The 17,575-nt window shown below is 51.0% G+C and overlaps 1 protein-coding gene across 2 annotated transcripts in view; it reads left to right on the top strand.

Annotated features, from left to right (window-relative positions):
- The window catches only part of TRIM25 (tripartite motif containing 25), a 34,563-nt gene that overhangs the window by 1,131 nt on the left and 15,857 nt on the right, over positions 1–17,575 (top strand). Inside the window, exons 2-9 of one of the 2 annotated variants that reach the window (XR_012060124.1) lie at positions 3,443–3,538; positions 7,314–7,547; positions 9,718–9,889; positions 11,418–11,483; positions 12,533–12,559; positions 12,877–12,954; positions 13,033–13,131; positions 14,182–14,778. Coding sequence is in view for 1 of the 2 variants with exons in the window: in XM_031685141.2 (XP_031541001.2) it covers positions 3,443–3,538; positions 7,314–7,547; positions 9,718–9,889; positions 11,418–11,483; positions 12,533–12,559; positions 12,877–12,954; positions 13,033–13,131; positions 14,182–14,714 (1,305 nt within the window). In the remaining variant the exon portion in view is untranslated. Of the gene's footprint in view, positions 1–3,442; positions 3,539–7,313; positions 7,548–9,717; positions 9,890–11,417; positions 11,484–12,532; positions 12,560–12,876; positions 12,955–13,032; positions 13,132–14,181; positions 14,832–17,575 lie in introns of those variants that run through there. The other variant, XM_031685141.2, reaches the window with a different exon arrangement.

Genomic DNA, 17,575 nt, shown 5'->3' with positions numbered 1-17,575 from the left:
GCCATTTCTCCCCATGGACCAGCCTCATAGCCAAGTCCGCAGAGTTCAGAGCATGGGACATTCCTGGAGGTTTGTTTGAGGCCTGTGAGCAGAAGCCTTCCGTGAGCCAGAGACTTCTGGTGACGAGGGAGGATGGTTATGGGTGGGGGGGGGGCAGGAATCTCTGGATATAACGCACAGGAAGAGCCAGACTCCTGCACCATCGAGCCCTCTGCCCTGGCTGTGCCACTTTAAGCACAGGATTTGTCCTCAGCAGTAAAGCGAGGAGATGGGACCAGGTGGATTCCTCAGGGACCTCCCAGGTCTATATGATTTCAGGGGTTTAGGGGATTATGATTTCCCCCGTGGACTCAAGGCAGAGGCTTTAGTCAAACTACCCTTCATTGCATGAGTCAAAGGTGCAAAGCGAGGCCTGATTTGCCGCTGTCAGGGACTACAAGGGCTGTCCATGTGTTGACCAAGGAGACATGAGGCCTGTGGGAGGTTTGTGGTGGCACCAGGACCAGGGTGCAGGCCTTGCTCCCATCTGGCCACAGCCCTTCCCTGGCCTGGTCTGCTTGTCCAGTCTGAGTTGGGTTCCTGTGGACTTCGCGAATCCCAGAAGCCAGGTCTCAGGCCCGGCCTGACAGTTGACTTCGGAGGCCCAGCCGTTGCTGGCCCAGCCCACCTGGGTCCCACCTGTTACAGGAAGGCACCTGCCCAGCCTTCAGAGCCTGGAGCCCTGCTCTGCCCTCCATCAGCTGTGGTTTAGGGCAAATCACTGCTGTTCTCTGAGCCTCAGCTTCTTCATCCGTGAAATGGGATTAATAGCCTTCCGTCTCCACCTCCAAGGGTGGTTGGGAGGCCCGGGGAACTGGGGCTGGATGAGCTGTGTGGGAAGCGCTTCGCAGGCAGGCCCCAGGGTCAGGGTGGTTGACGGGCTCTGACCAGAGCTGGGTGTTGAGACCTGGCCTTGAATTCTGGCTCTGCTTCCCAGCTGGGAACTCATAAAAGGGGACAATATTAGCACCTGCCTCAGAAGGTTATTGGGAGGATTAAATGCAGAGATCCCTGAAGGGCGTTTTACACTGAATGCATGGCTGAGCTGCTGTTACATGCCCCGAAGGGAGTGTGCTTCGAGGAAAGTGTCAGGCTACCCAGATCTTCTTTGCCTCAGGGCAGCCTGGCTCTTGTCCAAAGGCCCCTCAGGAAGTTCATATCCAAGAGGCAGAAGGCAAATAGGGGCCCATCTCAGCCTGGCCTGGGGCCACAGCTCTCTGTCAGCCCGGAGCTGGGTCTGGGCCCAGGTGATTTGTGTGCCGTACATGCTTGGCTTTGAAATCTTTGTGACAGGCCTTCCCCTGCCATCTCCCCCCACTTGCCATTGTCCTGGCTTGTTGAGTCCTTCAACCTGTCTAGTTTTCCAGCCCTGCTTCTGGTCACTACTGGTGGCAGAGCCAGCCCAGCTTGGCTCAGTCGCTGGTGTGAGGCAGAGTCAGGACCCAAGTCCCCGGTCTGTGAAGGGATCCTCAGAACTTCAAGAAGTTCTCTACTTTGATTAGGGAATGGTCATTTCTGTCAGTCTGTGGGTCACTTCCCTTTTGTCTGTGGCCGAGTGGGTCCCTCTCCCTCATCAGGGGACTGCTGTACGCGTTTGATGAATGATTGGTAAAATCTTTCAAAATATGGAATGCAAGGCTGTTCTACCAAAAGTGGCTCTTGGAGGTGAAAACAGTTGGTAGCCCCCAGAGGTCTCTTCCAGCTCTGAGACCTGTGAGGCCACAGCTGCCTGGGCCTGCGCTTCCTTCCACCTTTGGTTCAGTGTATCTTGGCTACTGTTAGAGGCCAGGCCAAAGGGCATTGTCACAGAAGTCTCATCATTAGTGACCTGGGCTTTTGGAGTTGAGTTAGTGTGGCCTTGGTCTCTGCTTCCAGCCTTTACATGTGACTGTCACTGGGTTGTTCAAGGTCAGGTTCAGCCCTGCCTCACTCTGGTGGAGTGGGAGAGGCTGGGAAGTGGAAGGGAGGGCCAGGGTATTGTTGAACCAGCTGGTTACAGGACATACATTTTTTCCCTAGAAGTTTCCTGTATGCTCAGTTTGTTCTTTTCTTTTTTTTCCTTTCTTCTTTTTGTGTGTGCTCAGTTTGGGCACGAGTCTATAATTGTGACACCAGGATCTTGTAACACCAGTTAATAGTGTTGCGACCTAAGGCAGGCCACCTAATTGCTCTGTGCTTCAGTGAGCTCATCTGTCAAGGGCGAGTAACCCCTAATTCCTAGTATTGTTTTTAGCTTTACATAGTTAATATTAGAAAAATGCCTGGCTTGGAGGAAGTACACGATAAACACTCACTTTCTTCATTATGGTGATGCTGGTGGTGGTGGTGACTTTCCCACCCATTTCTAGGCCTCAGCATTCCACCTGAGCAGGGTGAAATTCATATATGGATCATGAAAATTTGTGTAAGTACTAAGAGGCCTGGGATGAAATTAGCTTCCTTCTTGCATAATTTGCCTGTGTATCTGAAGGTGGTTGGGGATTTAGCAATTCTGAATCGCCTTAGTTTGGTTTCAGGGACTGAGCTGTCAGGGTGGGGGTGGGGGGGGTCTGCTGCTGGTTCATCCTTATTCCTGGGGTGTAGCCCTTGGAGGTCCCTGCCTGTGGGCTTATCTAGTGAGCGTTGGGCTCTTGACTTTTGTCCCCTGCTTCCCAGAGGCTCTCCCAGCTGCCTTCCGGAACTAGCAGATGGCTCTGGGAGAACAGCCCCAGATGCCAGGCTTATCTCTCTAGGTTTCCTTCTCCCTGGCCTAACCCTCATACTTCCTCCCTGCCTTGTCAGCTCCCCGGTGTCTTTGAGCAGATCCTTCCTCCCGCCATATTTTGTCTGCTTTTCTGGTTGTTTACAGTGGGAAGTGTGGTTTGAATGACCTCCTCTGCCACTTACTGAGGCAGCTGCCCCAGCTCATTCTGTCTGTATGAACTTGGTCACCTTGCTGTCTTCTTTGCCTCCATTTCATCATCTGTAAAATGGGTGCGAGTGAAGAAGCTCAGAATCATCCACGCTATCGTTTCCTAAGGCCCTTTGTTCTTGCTAAGATCCGGGCACTGTGCTGAGGACTTAGACAGCTTCAGTTAATCCTCCTACTAGCCCTGCGGGTGGGAACAGTTACATCTATTTCATAGCCAAGGAAACAGGTGAGAGGCAGTTGGAGAACTGGGGCTCGATACTGGATCCCTGGTCTGTCTGGCTCTGAATCCTGTACTTGAAATTTCTTTAGTGTACTGTCCCCCTGAAAGGATGGAGGGAGGCTATAGATATGAAATTGTTTCAGAAAGCTACAAGCAGGCAAGACTCGGGGTGGTGGAGGTACCTTTGGGATAGAACCGGGGGCGGGCCCTGGTGTTGGGTGCTGGGGGGAGTTGAGACCAGGTGCTTTCTCACCCGGTTGTTTTCTCTGCAGAACAAGCTGAGGCATAAACTGAGTATCATGTACTGTCAGATCAATGGCGCATCGAGAGCACTGGAGGACGTGAGAGCCAGGCAGCAGGATGTGCGGGTGAGTGACAGGGCTCTTCTGGGGCCTCCCTCTGCCTCCAGGAAGGATGAGCTCAGCTCTGGCCTCCACAAGGCCCATGCTGGGTTCCCTGAGTGTCAGAATTAAACTTCAGCTTTGCAAAACATGCAAGAAGAGCTGCAAACCAAGGAATGCCTGAGCCACAAACCAAGGCGTGCCGTCCTGGGAGAGGGCCTTCACAGAACCAAAGACAACCTACAACCCAGCCTTGGTGCGGGAGTCATTAAAAATTAGGGTTGGTTAAAAGAAGGATTTTTTGGATATTAAGAAATCAATCTGGGGGGAGGGTATAGCTCAAGGGGCAGAGCGCATGCTTAGCATGAACGAGGTCCTGGGTTCAATCCCCAGTACTCCCTCCAAACATAAATAAATAAACCTAATTAACTGTCCCCCCCAAATAGTAAAAAGAAAAAAAGAAACCAATCTATAATGTTTATCAAATATGTGATTAAAAGAGTCTTATTCACTGTTGGAAGTCCTGCCTGGCTTCTGAGAATTCAGATAATCAATAAGGACAAATAGAAGTTGAAAATGTTTTCCATGCTAGGCAAAGTGGCATAGATGTGATTTTTTGAACCATTGGTTTTTTTTTTCCTCTTTAGACATTCAGCAGTTAAAAAAAAAAAAGACCCCCCCAAAAAAAAAACCAAATAATTTTTTATTGCTGCCTTAGTGTGCATAATCTAATCAGACAGGGGTATATGTTAATCAAATGCTCCAGAAAATATTAAAATTTTTGAAAATATGAGAGCGGGGTTGTACCTGGTGCAGTTGTTATAAGGTCATATAATAAAATACTCTGTTTCAGGGAGGGTTTTCTTGAAGAAATAACAATTTCACAGAGCTCTGAAAAAAGGGGAATGAATAGGGATCTAAGCTTAGGAAACAGCGTGTGCAAAGACCCCAAGTTTTTGGATCCAGTTAGGCTTGCTCATGAGAGCTAATGATGTGCATCTCTTTTCAACTCTACGTGTCTTTTATGATTTTTCCAGCTTTATTAGGGTATAATTGCCACATAGCATTGCGTAAGTTTAAGGTATTACGCAACAAATGATTCAAAATACGTAAAAAGAAAAAAATTAGGGTTGGGCGGGTATAGCTTAGTGGTAGAGTGTGTGCTTAGCATGCACAAATCCTGGGTTCAATCCCCACTACCTCCATTAATAAACAAATAAATAAATAAACTTAACTATCGCCCCCACCAAAAAATGAAAAAAATTAGGGTTAAAACCTAATATAAAAAGAGGTTATGATTTAAGTGGGAGAAAAACACAAAGCCAAAGTTGCATCTGTTTGTTTATTTTTTTTAAAGTTTATTTGTTTCCTAGGGCTACTGTAAGAAATGACAACAGACCTGGCTTATGACAATAGGAACGTGGTCTCTCACAGTTCTGGAGGCCAGAAGTCCAAATTCAAAGTGTCCATGGGGCCACCCTCCTTCCGGAGGTTCTGGGGAAGCATCTTTCCCTGCCTCTTCCAGCATCTGGTGGCTCAGGCATTCTTTGGTTTGTGGCGGCATCATCCAGTCTCTGCCCCCGTCTTCATGTGGCCTCCTCCCTCTGTGTCCTCTCCTCTTTTTCTCTAACAGGGACACTTGCTATTGGATTTAGGGCCCACTGGGGTAATCCAGGAGGATCTCATCTCAAGATTCCTACCTTAATTACATCTGCAAAGACTCCTTTTCTTAGTAAGGTCACATTTACAGGTTCTGCAACATGGACATATTTTTGGGGCACCACCATTCAACCCATTATAGTGATTACAGGAAAACAGACTGGAAGGAAACACAGTAAAGGAACAGCAGTGCAAGTATTGCAGTGGTAGAATTAGGAGTGCTTTTATACTGAAAGAAGATTTGATTTTTAAACATCTTGTTCTGGAGCTGCAGCGTGAAGTTTCATTGCAGCAGCTGTGGCTTAATTAGGCGAGGTCTGGGTTCAAATACCAGCTCTGTTCCATTCTAGCCTGGGATACTTTGGTCACGTTGGCAGATCTCTGAGCCTTAGTTTCCCCATTTGCGTGAAGGAATCACAGCTTCTTTCCAAAGGTGAGGCTTAGAGGAGCGGATGCACATGAAAGTACCTGCATCGGTTGGGGGGCAGGGGCAGCCTAGACTGCTGTAATGAAGATATACACCCCCCCAAATTCAGTGGCTTAAATGAGACAGACGTTTATTCTGCTCACTGTGACAGTTCAAGGCCAGACCTGAGCAGCCCAGGCTAGTGGAATGGCTCTGCTCCACGTGATCCTTCAGGGTTCCAGATCTTTCCCTCTTACTGCCCTTCCTCATCTCTTTGGTTGCAGCTGGGTCACCATTCCATCCGTCTCCTAGCCTGTGAGAAGGCAGTCAGGGAAGGAGAGGGTGGCACTTATCCCTCCGGCTCCCGTTGCCCTGGGAACCGCTCAGTCACACGACCAAGCGCAGCCGTAGGGGAGGCTGGGAACTGTAGTCTGTGGCTGGGCAGCCGTGTGCCCATCTAAACTCCAGACGTGTCCTCTTACCGACAGGCGGAGAGGAGGATGAATGTTTAGAGATGTTGGCGGTCACGTTGGAGGTGGCAACGTGTTGAATAAAGAAAGAACTGAATTCCATCTCCCTGGAATTTCTGTGTGGGTTTCTGTTTGTCATGTTGTATTCTGAGCCGACTGAGCGACCCGAGATGTAAAGTGAAACTCCAGCTTCCAGACCAGTGCTAGCCAGTAGAAATAAAAAATGAGCCTTACATATAATTCTTTTCTAAACCTTTTTTTAAGATTCCTTTTTTATTGGAGGTACTGGGGATTGAACCCAGGACCTTCTGCATGCTAAGCATGTGCTCTACCACTGAGCTATACCACTCCTTGAGCCTTACATATAATTTTAATTTGAATAACCCATGAAGTTAATTTCAGTAATATAGTTTATTGAACTCAGTATGTCTAAAATATTATTTTAATCAACATAAAGTATTAAAGAGATGTTTCATATTCCTTTTCTTCTACCATCTTTGAAAACCAATGTGTATTTCACACATATAGCACATCTTAATTGGGGCTAGCCATATTTCGGATGTTCTGTACACGTAACAAGTGGCTATGGTATTGGATGATGCAATTCTTGAGGAGGTTTTGTGAAGCAGCTTCATACCCTTAAAAAAAAAACTACCCATGAACTGCTTCCCAGCTTAAAAAATAAAATTCACCCATGAAGGTAGAGCCCCCACCTTGCTTCTCCCTTTTTATATCCCCCTTCCTCTTCTCCAGAAGTAACCACCATTCTGAATTTATGTATCCATCCCCATGTGTTTCTTTATACTTTTACTACGTAGATGTGTACTCCTTAGGCGGTAAAGACTAGCATGCTGTTTCTCAGCTCTACATAAGGAGCGCCATCCTGTATGTCTCTTTCTGCAAGTTGTTTTTCCCTCATTACTATTTAACATTCCATCCTGTGAATAATTTTCAGTCTTCTCTTGATAAACATTCAGGCTGTTTCCGGGATTTTGCAAATTCAGTGCTGCTTAAAGAGCATTCTCACGTGTCTCTGGGGCAGGTGTCAGAGAATTTTTCTAGAGTATATTCCTTGGATTGAGTTGCTGGGTCCCAGGGTATGAGCACCTTCAGATTCACCAGATGTTGCCAGATTGCTCTCCCACGTGGTGATTGTGTCCATTGGTATCCCCACGAAGTATAGGGAAGAGTTCCTGGCGGTCCACGTCTCCCTGACACTTAGCTTTTTTCCCACTCTGATGGATGCCCTCTTACTCTGGCCTCTCAGGAGGCTGCGCACAGAAAGCTGGACCAGCTTAAACAAGAACACTTGGAAATGAAGGCTCTCGTTGATGCCGCTGAGGCCAGCTCAACGCGAAAGATAAAGGAAGAGGAGAAGAGGGTCACCAGCAAGTTCGACCACATTTACCAGGTCCTCCTCAAGAAGAAGAGTGAGATCCAGACCTTCAAGGAGGAGATTGAACTGGCCCTGAGCAAAGGGGACGAGTTTGAATTTCTGGAGGTGGGTCACGATGAGGCCGTTGTTGGATATTCTCAGCCTTACGATATTGATCACAGGTGCGGTGGGGGTCCTTGAGGAGCTGGGACAGTAAGGGGTCGAGGGAAGCATCCCTGAGACACCTGCTGTGTTAGTTTTGTACATTTCATGACGACTCGCCACAAACTTAGTGGCCTAGAAGAACATATGTCTGTCACCTCGCATTTTCCCATGGCTCAGGCCTGACTTAGGGCTCCCCAGGCTGCAGTCTGTGCGAATGTTGGCTGGGCTGCATTCCTTTCAGGGCTCGGGGTTGTCCTCACGTGTTTGTTGGCAGAACTCAGTTCCTGCCAGTGCAGGACCGAGGTCCCCTCGTCTTACTGGCTGCCCAGCGGGGCTGCCCGGTTTCTAGATGTTGCCGCAATTCCTTACCATGTGGCCCTGTCTCACGTTAACAGCTTACTTCTTCAAAACCAGCAGGGAATTTCTCCCTCCAGGATCTCCCAGATCCTCTGTTAAGGACTTTTACCTGATTAAATGAGGCTCACCCAGGATAATCATCGTTTTGATTAACTCAAAACCAACAGATTTGGAATCTAAATTACATCTGCAGTATCCCTTCAGTTTTTTCATGTAACATAACCTAATGGCTGAAGCGATATTCTGTCATACTCACTGTCCTGCCCCAGGCTCAGGCTGAGAAAACAATGTAGGGTGGGTGTACCCGGGGCAGGCGGGACTCTTGGAGGCCATCCTAGAATGTTGCCTCCACCCCCATCCCTCTGTCCCTCCTCAGCATGGCCCCCGGAAGTGTCTTTCTAAAGCACAGACACCCCTCCCCACCCTTTCTGACTTCTTGTCCCTCAGCTTGGCCCACAAGGCCCTTGGAGACCGGCCTGCCTTTGCCAGCCGCCTCATTTCATACCCCCCACCCCCGCCCACGCCCCGCGCTCTGACCACCGCAGTGCATGCACCATTCCTCAGACGCGCTGGGCTTTGGAAGGGACCGCCATGGCTGGCCTCTGCCTAGTCAGTCCAGTCCCAGGTTTGTCCCCGTGGCAACTCCAGTTCCCTCATCTTCCTCAGATGCCGTGACTCTGCCATTGCTGGCGATCAGAGCTTGCTAACTACCTCTGCTCTGTACTCGACGACGTCGGTTCTGGATATGCTTGTTTTCATGTCTATTTAAAAGACCGTTGTAGGGAGGGGACAGCTCAGTGGTAGAGTGTGTGCTTAGCGTGCACAAGGCCCTGGGTTCAATCTCCAGTACGTCTGTTTAAAAATAAATAAATAAATAAACCTAACTGCCCCCTCCTCGCCAAAAAAAAAAAAAAAAGATCATCAGGACCTTTCGGGCAGGGCTCACCTCTTTTTACCGCCCTCTTCCTCCTGGTGTGGCCAGCACACAGCAGAGTGTCTGGCATGCAGCAGGTGTCCGGGGAGCCCCTTTGATTGGGTGATGGGGCTTTGACCCCTCGGAGGCCCAGATTCCATGTTTGGGCCCTGAGGAAGGTTCAGGAGCAGCTGAGAACCTTCTCTTCTCTGTGCAGGGACCTCTGTCCATGCCTAGGCTGGATGGCATTAAGTTTCACCACACGTGCTCTTTCCTGTTTGTTAGAGTAGCAGCCATGAGCTCTCCAAGAAGGATTCTGAGTCCGCGTCTGGGTCTCTTGATACTGTATGACCCAACTGGGTCTGGAGTTTGGGACCTTCTGTGAGCCTCTCCCTTTTTGTTGGGTGTGTAGCTGAGTCCTGCAGCCCTCGAGGCATCCCTCTCTGTTCTCGGAACATGTGTTCAGAGCTGGTCCTCAGGGGATGGAGATGGTCATGAGTCACCTGTACTTTTTCAGCCACAGCTGGAGGGGTGGAAAGAGCACTATCCATTGGGGTCAGGAGACCTGGGTCCCAACTTTGTCCCCACCACTAACTGGCAGAGTTCTAGGTAGGACACTTGGCATTGCTTGACTTCAGTTTTGCCATCTGTAACGTACGTGACCTCTGAGAGCCCTTCCGGCTCCAGGTCACTGTCTTTAAGTGGCACTTGAGCCCTCAGCAATCTCTGGCCTGTAATTTGAGAGGTTGATTGGACTTGGTGCCCATGGGCGCTGGGAAGCTCCTCCTGGGGTTCGTGAGGCCTGAGCCCAGGCCCTGGCTTCCTCAGAGCTGCCTGAACTAATCCTCTGGCTTGTTGCAGAAAGCAGCAAAACTGCACGGAATTGCAACGAAGCCAGTCTATGTCCCCAAGGTGGAGCTGAATCACGAGTTGATAAAGGGTATCTGTCAGGGCACCACTGACCTTAAAAATGAGCTGAAGCAGTCCATCACTCACCTCCAGAACAAGAAGCCTGAGGAGCCCACCGTCCCAGGTAACCATCAGCAACCGCCATGCTTCCCTGCGGTCCCCCGAAATGGGATGGATCCCCGCAGCGTTGTGACATGGGAAAGAGGGTCATGATCTGGGGCACTGGAGCTTGAGTTTCAGGGGTTACAAAACATCTGCCCTCCATCTAGGAAGTAGGAGGAGTCTGCCCCATCCTGAGACAGTAGCCATCCTTCCTAAAACATTCTTGGAGGCTGGATATTACGCTGGGACTTTCTAGACGGGCTCTTTTTGTCTCAGTCTGAAGTTGACTCAGATGGATTTTGAATGGATTCTAGGTTGTCAGTGTTATTCGGTGGGGAAATGGCTAATTTTGGGGGTCAGATAAACCTGGAATTCCTCCATGATACCCCTTATACTTCCCCCCATATCCAATCCATTGCCGGATTTTGCTTTTTAAATATCTCCTGACTCATTCAACTGGTCTCACTGCTGGCCCCACCTTGCCTGCTCTCCAGGGCCGTCACCTGTGGCAGCTTCCTTTCCTCCCTCTGCAGCCACTCATGTTGCAGCTAGCGAGAACTTTTCAGGATGCAGATCTGATCTCCTGGGATCTTCTCCCTTGCCTCACTTCAGAGAATTTCTATTGCTTTTAGATCACAGACTAAACTTGACCCTGGTCTACAAGCCTCCATCTGTTTCTCCAGCCCCAAAGTGCCCCCTCCTTGCACACATCCCTCTACACCCAATTTCTCAAATATGTTCAGCCTCCTGCCACAGGGCCTTTGCACATGCTCGTCCCACTGCCTTGAGGGCTCACATGCCACCATCTTCACCAGGTGACTCCTCTCACCCTTTGGAGATCAGTTGAAACACTACATTTCTCAGCAAACCTCCCCTGTTGCCACTCTTCCTCCTCAGATGAAGTCTCAGGATCCTTATCATCCATTGGGGCCCTTTTATTCTTCCTTGCTGGCCATGCCTGGGTCTGTTCTCATCCAGCACTCTCCCCAGAGCTGGCACAGAGCCTTGCTGTGTAATTCCGGGGTGGGCCTGAGTCAGCCCCGCCAGCCAAGTGGCCCAGCAGAAGGGCCTCTGCAGCAGGTGTGACGTGGCCACGGTAGAGGGGCAGACTTTATTGAATGAGCCACGCGTGTTTGTTTTCCTCCTCCATCAGTGATCACTGGTCTAGCGGAGGAGGGAGGAGAGAAACCAGAGTGAAAGGAGCTACCGCTCCACGCTGGGCATCTCCATCTCACCCCCACCAGGGAGAGAAGTCGTCTCTGTCAGATGCTGGAAGGAACCAAAGCTCGTGGAGGGTTGGGAGGTCATGGAGCTCGGTGCTGGTGGAGAAAAGTCTCCACCCCCGCTACATTTTAAGGCAGAGAAAGGAGGGAGTGCACCAAATTCATCTATTACCTTGTGTCTAGTGCACGTACTTGGTCAGATGCGGAAGAGCAGTGGGCGTCGTCTTTGTAAGCCCCTCCCCGCCTGCCTGCCCACCCCCGGCCAGGCTGGCTCCTGGGCTTGGTGTGGAAGAGCTGCATAAACTCACCCCTTCTTCTTTGCCGCAGGGGACCCTGGAGCGCACAGCCTGCTGGCCGCACAGAAACCCACACGGCCTGGGAAGAAGCTCCAGAGTAAGTAGCCCCACCGCTGTCCACGTGGCAGTGGCAGCTGTGGCTGGCGGTACACCTCCGGGTGGCATGGCTCCTTCCAAATGCAGATCATCCCGGGCACTGGCTCTGATGTGGGAGGAAGGGGTAGCCAGGGGGCCATGTGGGGTGAGGGAGGATCTGCTAGGGAGGGAGCAGGACTTGTCTGGAAAGTACAGTATCCTGCAGGCTGGCAGGAATAAGTTCCAAAACACCCCTTTTCATTCTGCTGGCGGGGAAGGTGGCAAAGAGGGAACCTGAATTCTTCCAGCCCACTTAAGCTCGAGCGCGTGTCAGAATCCCGGGGGCTTGTAACACAGAGACTGCTGGGTCCCACCCCTCCACACCCTCAGATTCACCAGGTGTGGGTGGGCCGGAGAATATGCATTCCCTACAGATTCCCAGGTGAGACTGATGCTGCTGGTTTGGGGACCACGCTTTGAGGACCATTGTTTTAGCTACACTCAATTCCCACAGGCGCACACTCCAGATACCCTTTGAAGATTGTTGTAATATTGGGCCAGCAACTCTTTTTTTTTTGCTGACTGCCTATTTTTTTCTGTATGTTTGTTTTTGCATTTTTTTTCTTTTTTTGGAGGTATAATTTACCTCCAGTAAAATGCATGACACTTAAATGTATAGTTAGATTAATTTTTTTTTAATGGAGGTATTGGGGTTGAACCCAGGGCCTCATGCATGCTAAGCACGCACTCTACCACTGAGCTATGCCCTGCCCCCACCGCGTTAGATTAATTTTGACAGACACGTCTGTTTTACCATTACCCAAATCAAGATAAAGAATTTCCATTACCCCAGAAAATTCCTTCGTGCCCCTTATTAGTCAGCCTTTCGCCACCCAAACCACTGGTGCAGGTTTCTATCACCATAGATGACTTTGCCTGTTGACCTCGTATTTTTCAAGTTAAAACATCTTTGCTTTATTTGTATGTATGGGTCACCTTCATGCAATGTGTTTTGAAAATGTCACTGCATTGAGCTTTAAAATACCTAATTCTGAAAATATTCTTTTTCAGAAGAAGAAAAGAAACCCAAGAAACCTCGTAAGTTACGCATTTCCGCGTCGGTTTGTTTCTTGAGTGCCCGAGAGCACAGCCCGACGCCGATAGTAGAGCTGAGCCGCGGGGCTGGGGGTCTGTGGTGGCCCTGGGCTCTGTGACTGTGTCCCGGGCTGGCAGCCAGGCCTGGGCTTGGGAATGAGGCCAAGTGTAAATGCAGAAGTTCAGTGAGTGTCACCCTGTCTGGACTCATTTGTGTTGCCCTGGCTGTCCAGGTGTGTGTGTGTGGAGTCAGAGTTGGGGGGAGAGCAGGCCATCAGGTCACTGTCATGTCCCCACTCATGCTTCTCCCTTATCCCCAGCCATTGCCCCGCCTGGCAAGAATCTCTGTTTCGGAGCCCCAGAACAGTTAGTGGAAGTCAAGCAAACTGACCAGGAGGGTGAGTTCCGGGGGGCCAGGGGCAGTAGGGTGCCCACTCTGAGTTTGTTCTGAAAGTAGCTCTCTCTTTCTCATCCAGCTGCAGCCAAAGCCGTCACCCTTCCGCCGACCTCAGAGACTCTCAAGGCCAAGGTGCTGGAGACCTTCCTGGTCAAGTCCAGGCCCGAGCTCCTACAGTGTGAGTAGCTTTGAGCCGTGGCTCGCTTGCCCATGCCTCTTTCCGGCTTGGTCAGCCTCTCCCCTCTTCAGCGACTCTCTGTCCTCTACTTTATCACATCCTTAACTAGCTCCCTTCAGGCAGCACCTGCCTTTCTTCCCGTCCCTGCCTGCCCCTCCCACCATGGACTCCACCCGGAAGTGATGGGAGGTCCTTCCTCCAGGCCTGGTGTGTCCTAGGGCAGGGGTGGAAGGGACAGCCAGCACTCTGCTCAGCTCAGCCTTCAGAGCTCCTGCAGCTGATTAGAGGTGTGGCCAGAAGGGTGGGGAGGCTGGGCTAGTGTCCCAACCAAGGATTAATTTTAGGTCACTTCTGTGCTTACAGACCTCAGTCGGCTCCTGGCTGCCCGCCAATTAAAGTCTAGACCCATTAGCTCTCCACTCTGTGGCCCCACGAGTCCCTCTTCTCCAGCTGTGGCCCCTGTGCTCCCAGCCGCCCTGCCTTCCGTGGTCCCAGCACGGGTCCACCAGCCTCGTGACTCTGTGTGGGCCTCACTGTCCCCTCTGCCCAGCATAGCCTTTCTCCCTCCTCTGCTCCCATCTAGTTTTTCTCACCTGTTGCCCGGCTCAGATTCCAGCCCACCTGTGAAATGTTTCCCTGTGCTCTCTCTGCCCTTCACGTGGAGCCCGTTGTCCTGTGTCTCTGTCCCTCCCCTTTTAGCAGAGTGTGGGTCTCACAGTGGTAGACTTGCCTTGCTTGTTGGAGTGTGAACTCCACGAGGCCAGGCTCCATGTCTGGTTCATGGTTGTGCGTCCTGCACGGAATCTGGCCTGAGCCAGGTGCTCAGTAAATGGTCTTGGATGGAGAAATAGACAGACAGATGGGTGACCAATAGATGGACAGATGGCTGGATTGATAGATGGGCAAATGTCTGGCTGGCTGGACAGAATGGATGGATGGGTGGATGGATGGATAAAACAAGTGAGAAAATATTACCAGTTAGGAAAGGGTTTAAAAATGAGAGCACTTCGGGATCCTTGTCATTGATTCCTTGGGGTAATGCTTTCTTAGATGCTGTTAAAGTCATCCTGGACTACAACACCGCCCACAACAAGGTGGCTCTGTCCAAGACCTACACCGTCGCTTCTGTGGCTGACACATCCCAGAACTACCGGCCACATCCTCAGAGGTTCACATACTGCCCTCAGGTGTTGGGCCTCCACTGCTACAAGAAAGGGATCCACTACTGGGAGGTAGAGCTGCAGAAGAACACCTTCTGCGGGGTGGGCATCTGCTACGGCAGCATGGACCGGCAGGGCCCGGAGAGCCGGCTTGGCCGCAACAGCGCCTCCTGGTGCGTGGAGTGGTTCAACACCAAGATCTCTTCCTGGCACAACAACGTGGAGAAGACCCTTCCCACCACCAAGGCCACGCGGGTTGGGGTGCTTCTCAACTGCGATCATGGCTTCGTCATCTTCTTCGCCGTGGCCACCGACAAGGTCCACTTGTTGTATAAGTTCAAGGAAGACTTTACTGAAGCTCTGTACCCGGCCTTCTGGGTGTTCTCCACAGGCGCCACGATCTCCATCTGCTCCTCCAAGTAGGCGGGGCACCGGCCCTCGGCCGACTGTCTGCGCGGTGCCCGAGGCTCCGGTGAAAACGCAGCAGGTGGGACTCTCGGGGAGCTACCCCGAGAGGCCCCAGGGTTGAAAGGACGGGAGGGGGGCTGGTGGAGGGTGAGAGGATGGGGAGATGGGGTAAGGGGAGGGGTTTGGCCAGGGAAGGGGGTGGGGTGGTTGTGTTGTGGGCAGGACGACCTCCTGCCCCTGTTTTGGGATCTCCAGGCTGCTGGGCAGCTGCGTGGGGCTTGGGGGAGTAGTCATTAGTGCCCCTTTCCTCTTGGAGGAGATCTCTGGCCACTGTGGGTTCCTCCTTAGCCCTCTGGTGTCTGCCTCTTTGCTCTCTGGAGTAGCCTTCAAATCTTGGTGTCTTGATGACAGGGCTGTTCAACTCTGTAGATTTTTGTAGCATTCCAAAGGCATTGAATTTTAATATCACCCTCCACTACCTACATGTGGCGGTTGGGGTAAGTGCTCAGACTTTTGGTTAGTTTCTTTCTTCTTTTTCTTTCTTTCTTCTTTCCTTTTTTTCCTTCTTTCTCTCCTCCCTCCCTCCCTTCCTTCCCTGTGCTCAAGGGAAGCTCCCCACAGCAGGTCTCCACCCAAACCAGAGTTTCCCAAGGAAGTATGTCCTTCTCCTCACTGGAAAACAGCCCTGCTTCCCTTCCCGTCCTGCAGCCCCTCGTCACCCCATCCATGATCTTAAACTGTTTAATCCAACAGGAACCTTTTCAATCTAAGATTTCAAACCGTGATCTGAATCCACCTGTGTTGAATGTGTGGTTCAGGGTCAAGGTGACCTAGATCCCATGTGGCTAGAAACCCCTCCCCCTCCCAACTATTCTGAAAGGCATCTCAGTGGGGACGTCTTGGCGGCAGCCACGGAGCCTTCTTCCCATAGCCCAGGCTTTGGGGGAAGGGGCTCCACTGGGCAAGAGGGACCCTGACCTGCGTTCACAGGTGGTGGTTCGGCTCTTATTGGAGCATCTTGCCTTCTTACTTTTTCTCTCCTCAGTGATAGCCTCCTCTCCCCAGGACTGGCTGGTACAGATACCGCTCTGGCCAGCACAGCTGAGTGATCAGCTAAGCCTGTTGTCACGCAGACAGCGCATGTGTGGCTACCTCAGGGACCATACTAGGTCACCTGCTGGCGTGACTACCTATGGCCAAAAGGGCCTGCTAGCAGATCCGTGAGAAATGGCAACATTCCTGTCCATTCTCGGCCACGGGCTGCAGACCCAGCGCTGGTCCTTACTTGAGTCACAGGCCTGCCACTGGCCCTAGCCTCTCAGGCTCTTATCCTTGTTTGAGCCAATTCCAGACATAGGGATTGACCAGGTGAAGGGTTGGGAAGACTTAAGGACCAGGGAGGGAACAAGCTGCCAGGCTGAAGCACAAGGGGCTATTTTTCCTGCAATGTTCCGTGCAGTGAAAATAACCCCAGTCCACTAAGGGAGGGGGTGAGTGGATTGCTGGAATTTCCTGAGCTCCTCATATCCTGATATTGTCAGGACATAAGTTCTTATCTCAAAAGTGGGAGAAACTTAACCTCTCGTGGTGAGATAAGTCCTGCTCTGGGCTTTCCTAAGAGGAGAGCTGAGGCCAGGCTCCTTGTGGTATGAAAAGGAGGGTATCACTGGGGCAGGGGGCACCCCAGACCTTTTCATATGGATGCTGGAGAAGTTAACACATCTCTTGTACTGGACCCCCAGGGCACTCTAGTCAGGCCCAGGGCACTTGATAGTCCTGACAGATGTGTTGGTCTGCGTCACCTCCCGACACAGACGTCCACCTCCTGGGGAGAGAAACCATCTTTTTATGGAAGACCTCCCTGCAATAGCTGAAATGTGGTTTTTAAAAGTTTTCTTCCTTTGCTTCTGGGAAGGAAAGTTCTTTGTCGATTCTTCTCTGCTTTGGGAGACGGTCAATAGCATCTTCAGTGAGCTCCTAAAACGAAAGCCTTGTTTGAAGCCAATTCATACTTGGGAACAGCTGGATGGAGAAGAGAATGACAGAGATTAAACCACGGGTCCTGCCCTGGCTCTTCTGCAGAGTTGAGGGCAGCAGAGCTGGCTCTTCCCTGGCGAGCGGCTCAGGAAGCATGAGTGCTTCTGTTGAGGAGCAAGCAGGTACCCAGGCCGAGCCCCGCGCAGGTGCTTTGGAGATGTGAATTGAGGGGCAAACCCTCATGTCTCTGACCATGAGACTTAACGTCTCCTCCCTCGCCTTGCTGGGCCGCTGTGCGCCACTAGAATTGGAGGAGATTTCATATTCATCTGACTCCCTGTTTTGCAGGGTCAGTCAGATGGGGAGGTATTGGGTGACTCCGCGCTTGCCATCCCATCGTGAAGGAGGTGCCTCCTAGATGCTCCCTGGTACCCGGGGGAGGGTCAGAACGCCCCAGATACACAGACGAAAAAATACTCCTCTCCCAACCCAGGTATCAGGGGCTGTCTCAGTCACCCTGCCACGATAGACCAAAGGTCAGGGTCAGATTTTTGTTACTATTCAAGGTTGGTTGATTGGTTCCCCACTTTTCCTTCCTCGGAAATGGGTCTGTGATCTATAACTAATACTGATATGCTCTCTCTTACCTAATTCTGCCCCACCCCATATTGATTTTAATTAACTAGGAGTATTTGAGCTTATATAGTCTTGAGCTTACATTTTTTAGAGTTGATTCTTTAGGAGACAATCAGAGCTATAGACATGGATCTTTTGAGGCCCAGGAGAAAAACTAGGGCCAAAGCTTGCTGACAAACCTTAGAAGCTTTGAATGCAGTGCAGCTGCACTTGGTTTTCTTTCACACACGTGCGTGCAGTGTGGGTAGAAGTGTTACTTATCT

Source organism: Vicugna pacos, chromosome 16, assembly GCF_048564905.1.
Source record: "Vicugna pacos chromosome 16, VicPac4, whole genome shotgun sequence".
Classification (NCBI taxonomy): domain Eukaryota; kingdom Metazoa; phylum Chordata; class Mammalia; order Artiodactyla; family Camelidae; genus Vicugna; species Vicugna pacos.
This window is presented reverse-complemented; position numbering and strand designations above follow the sequence as displayed.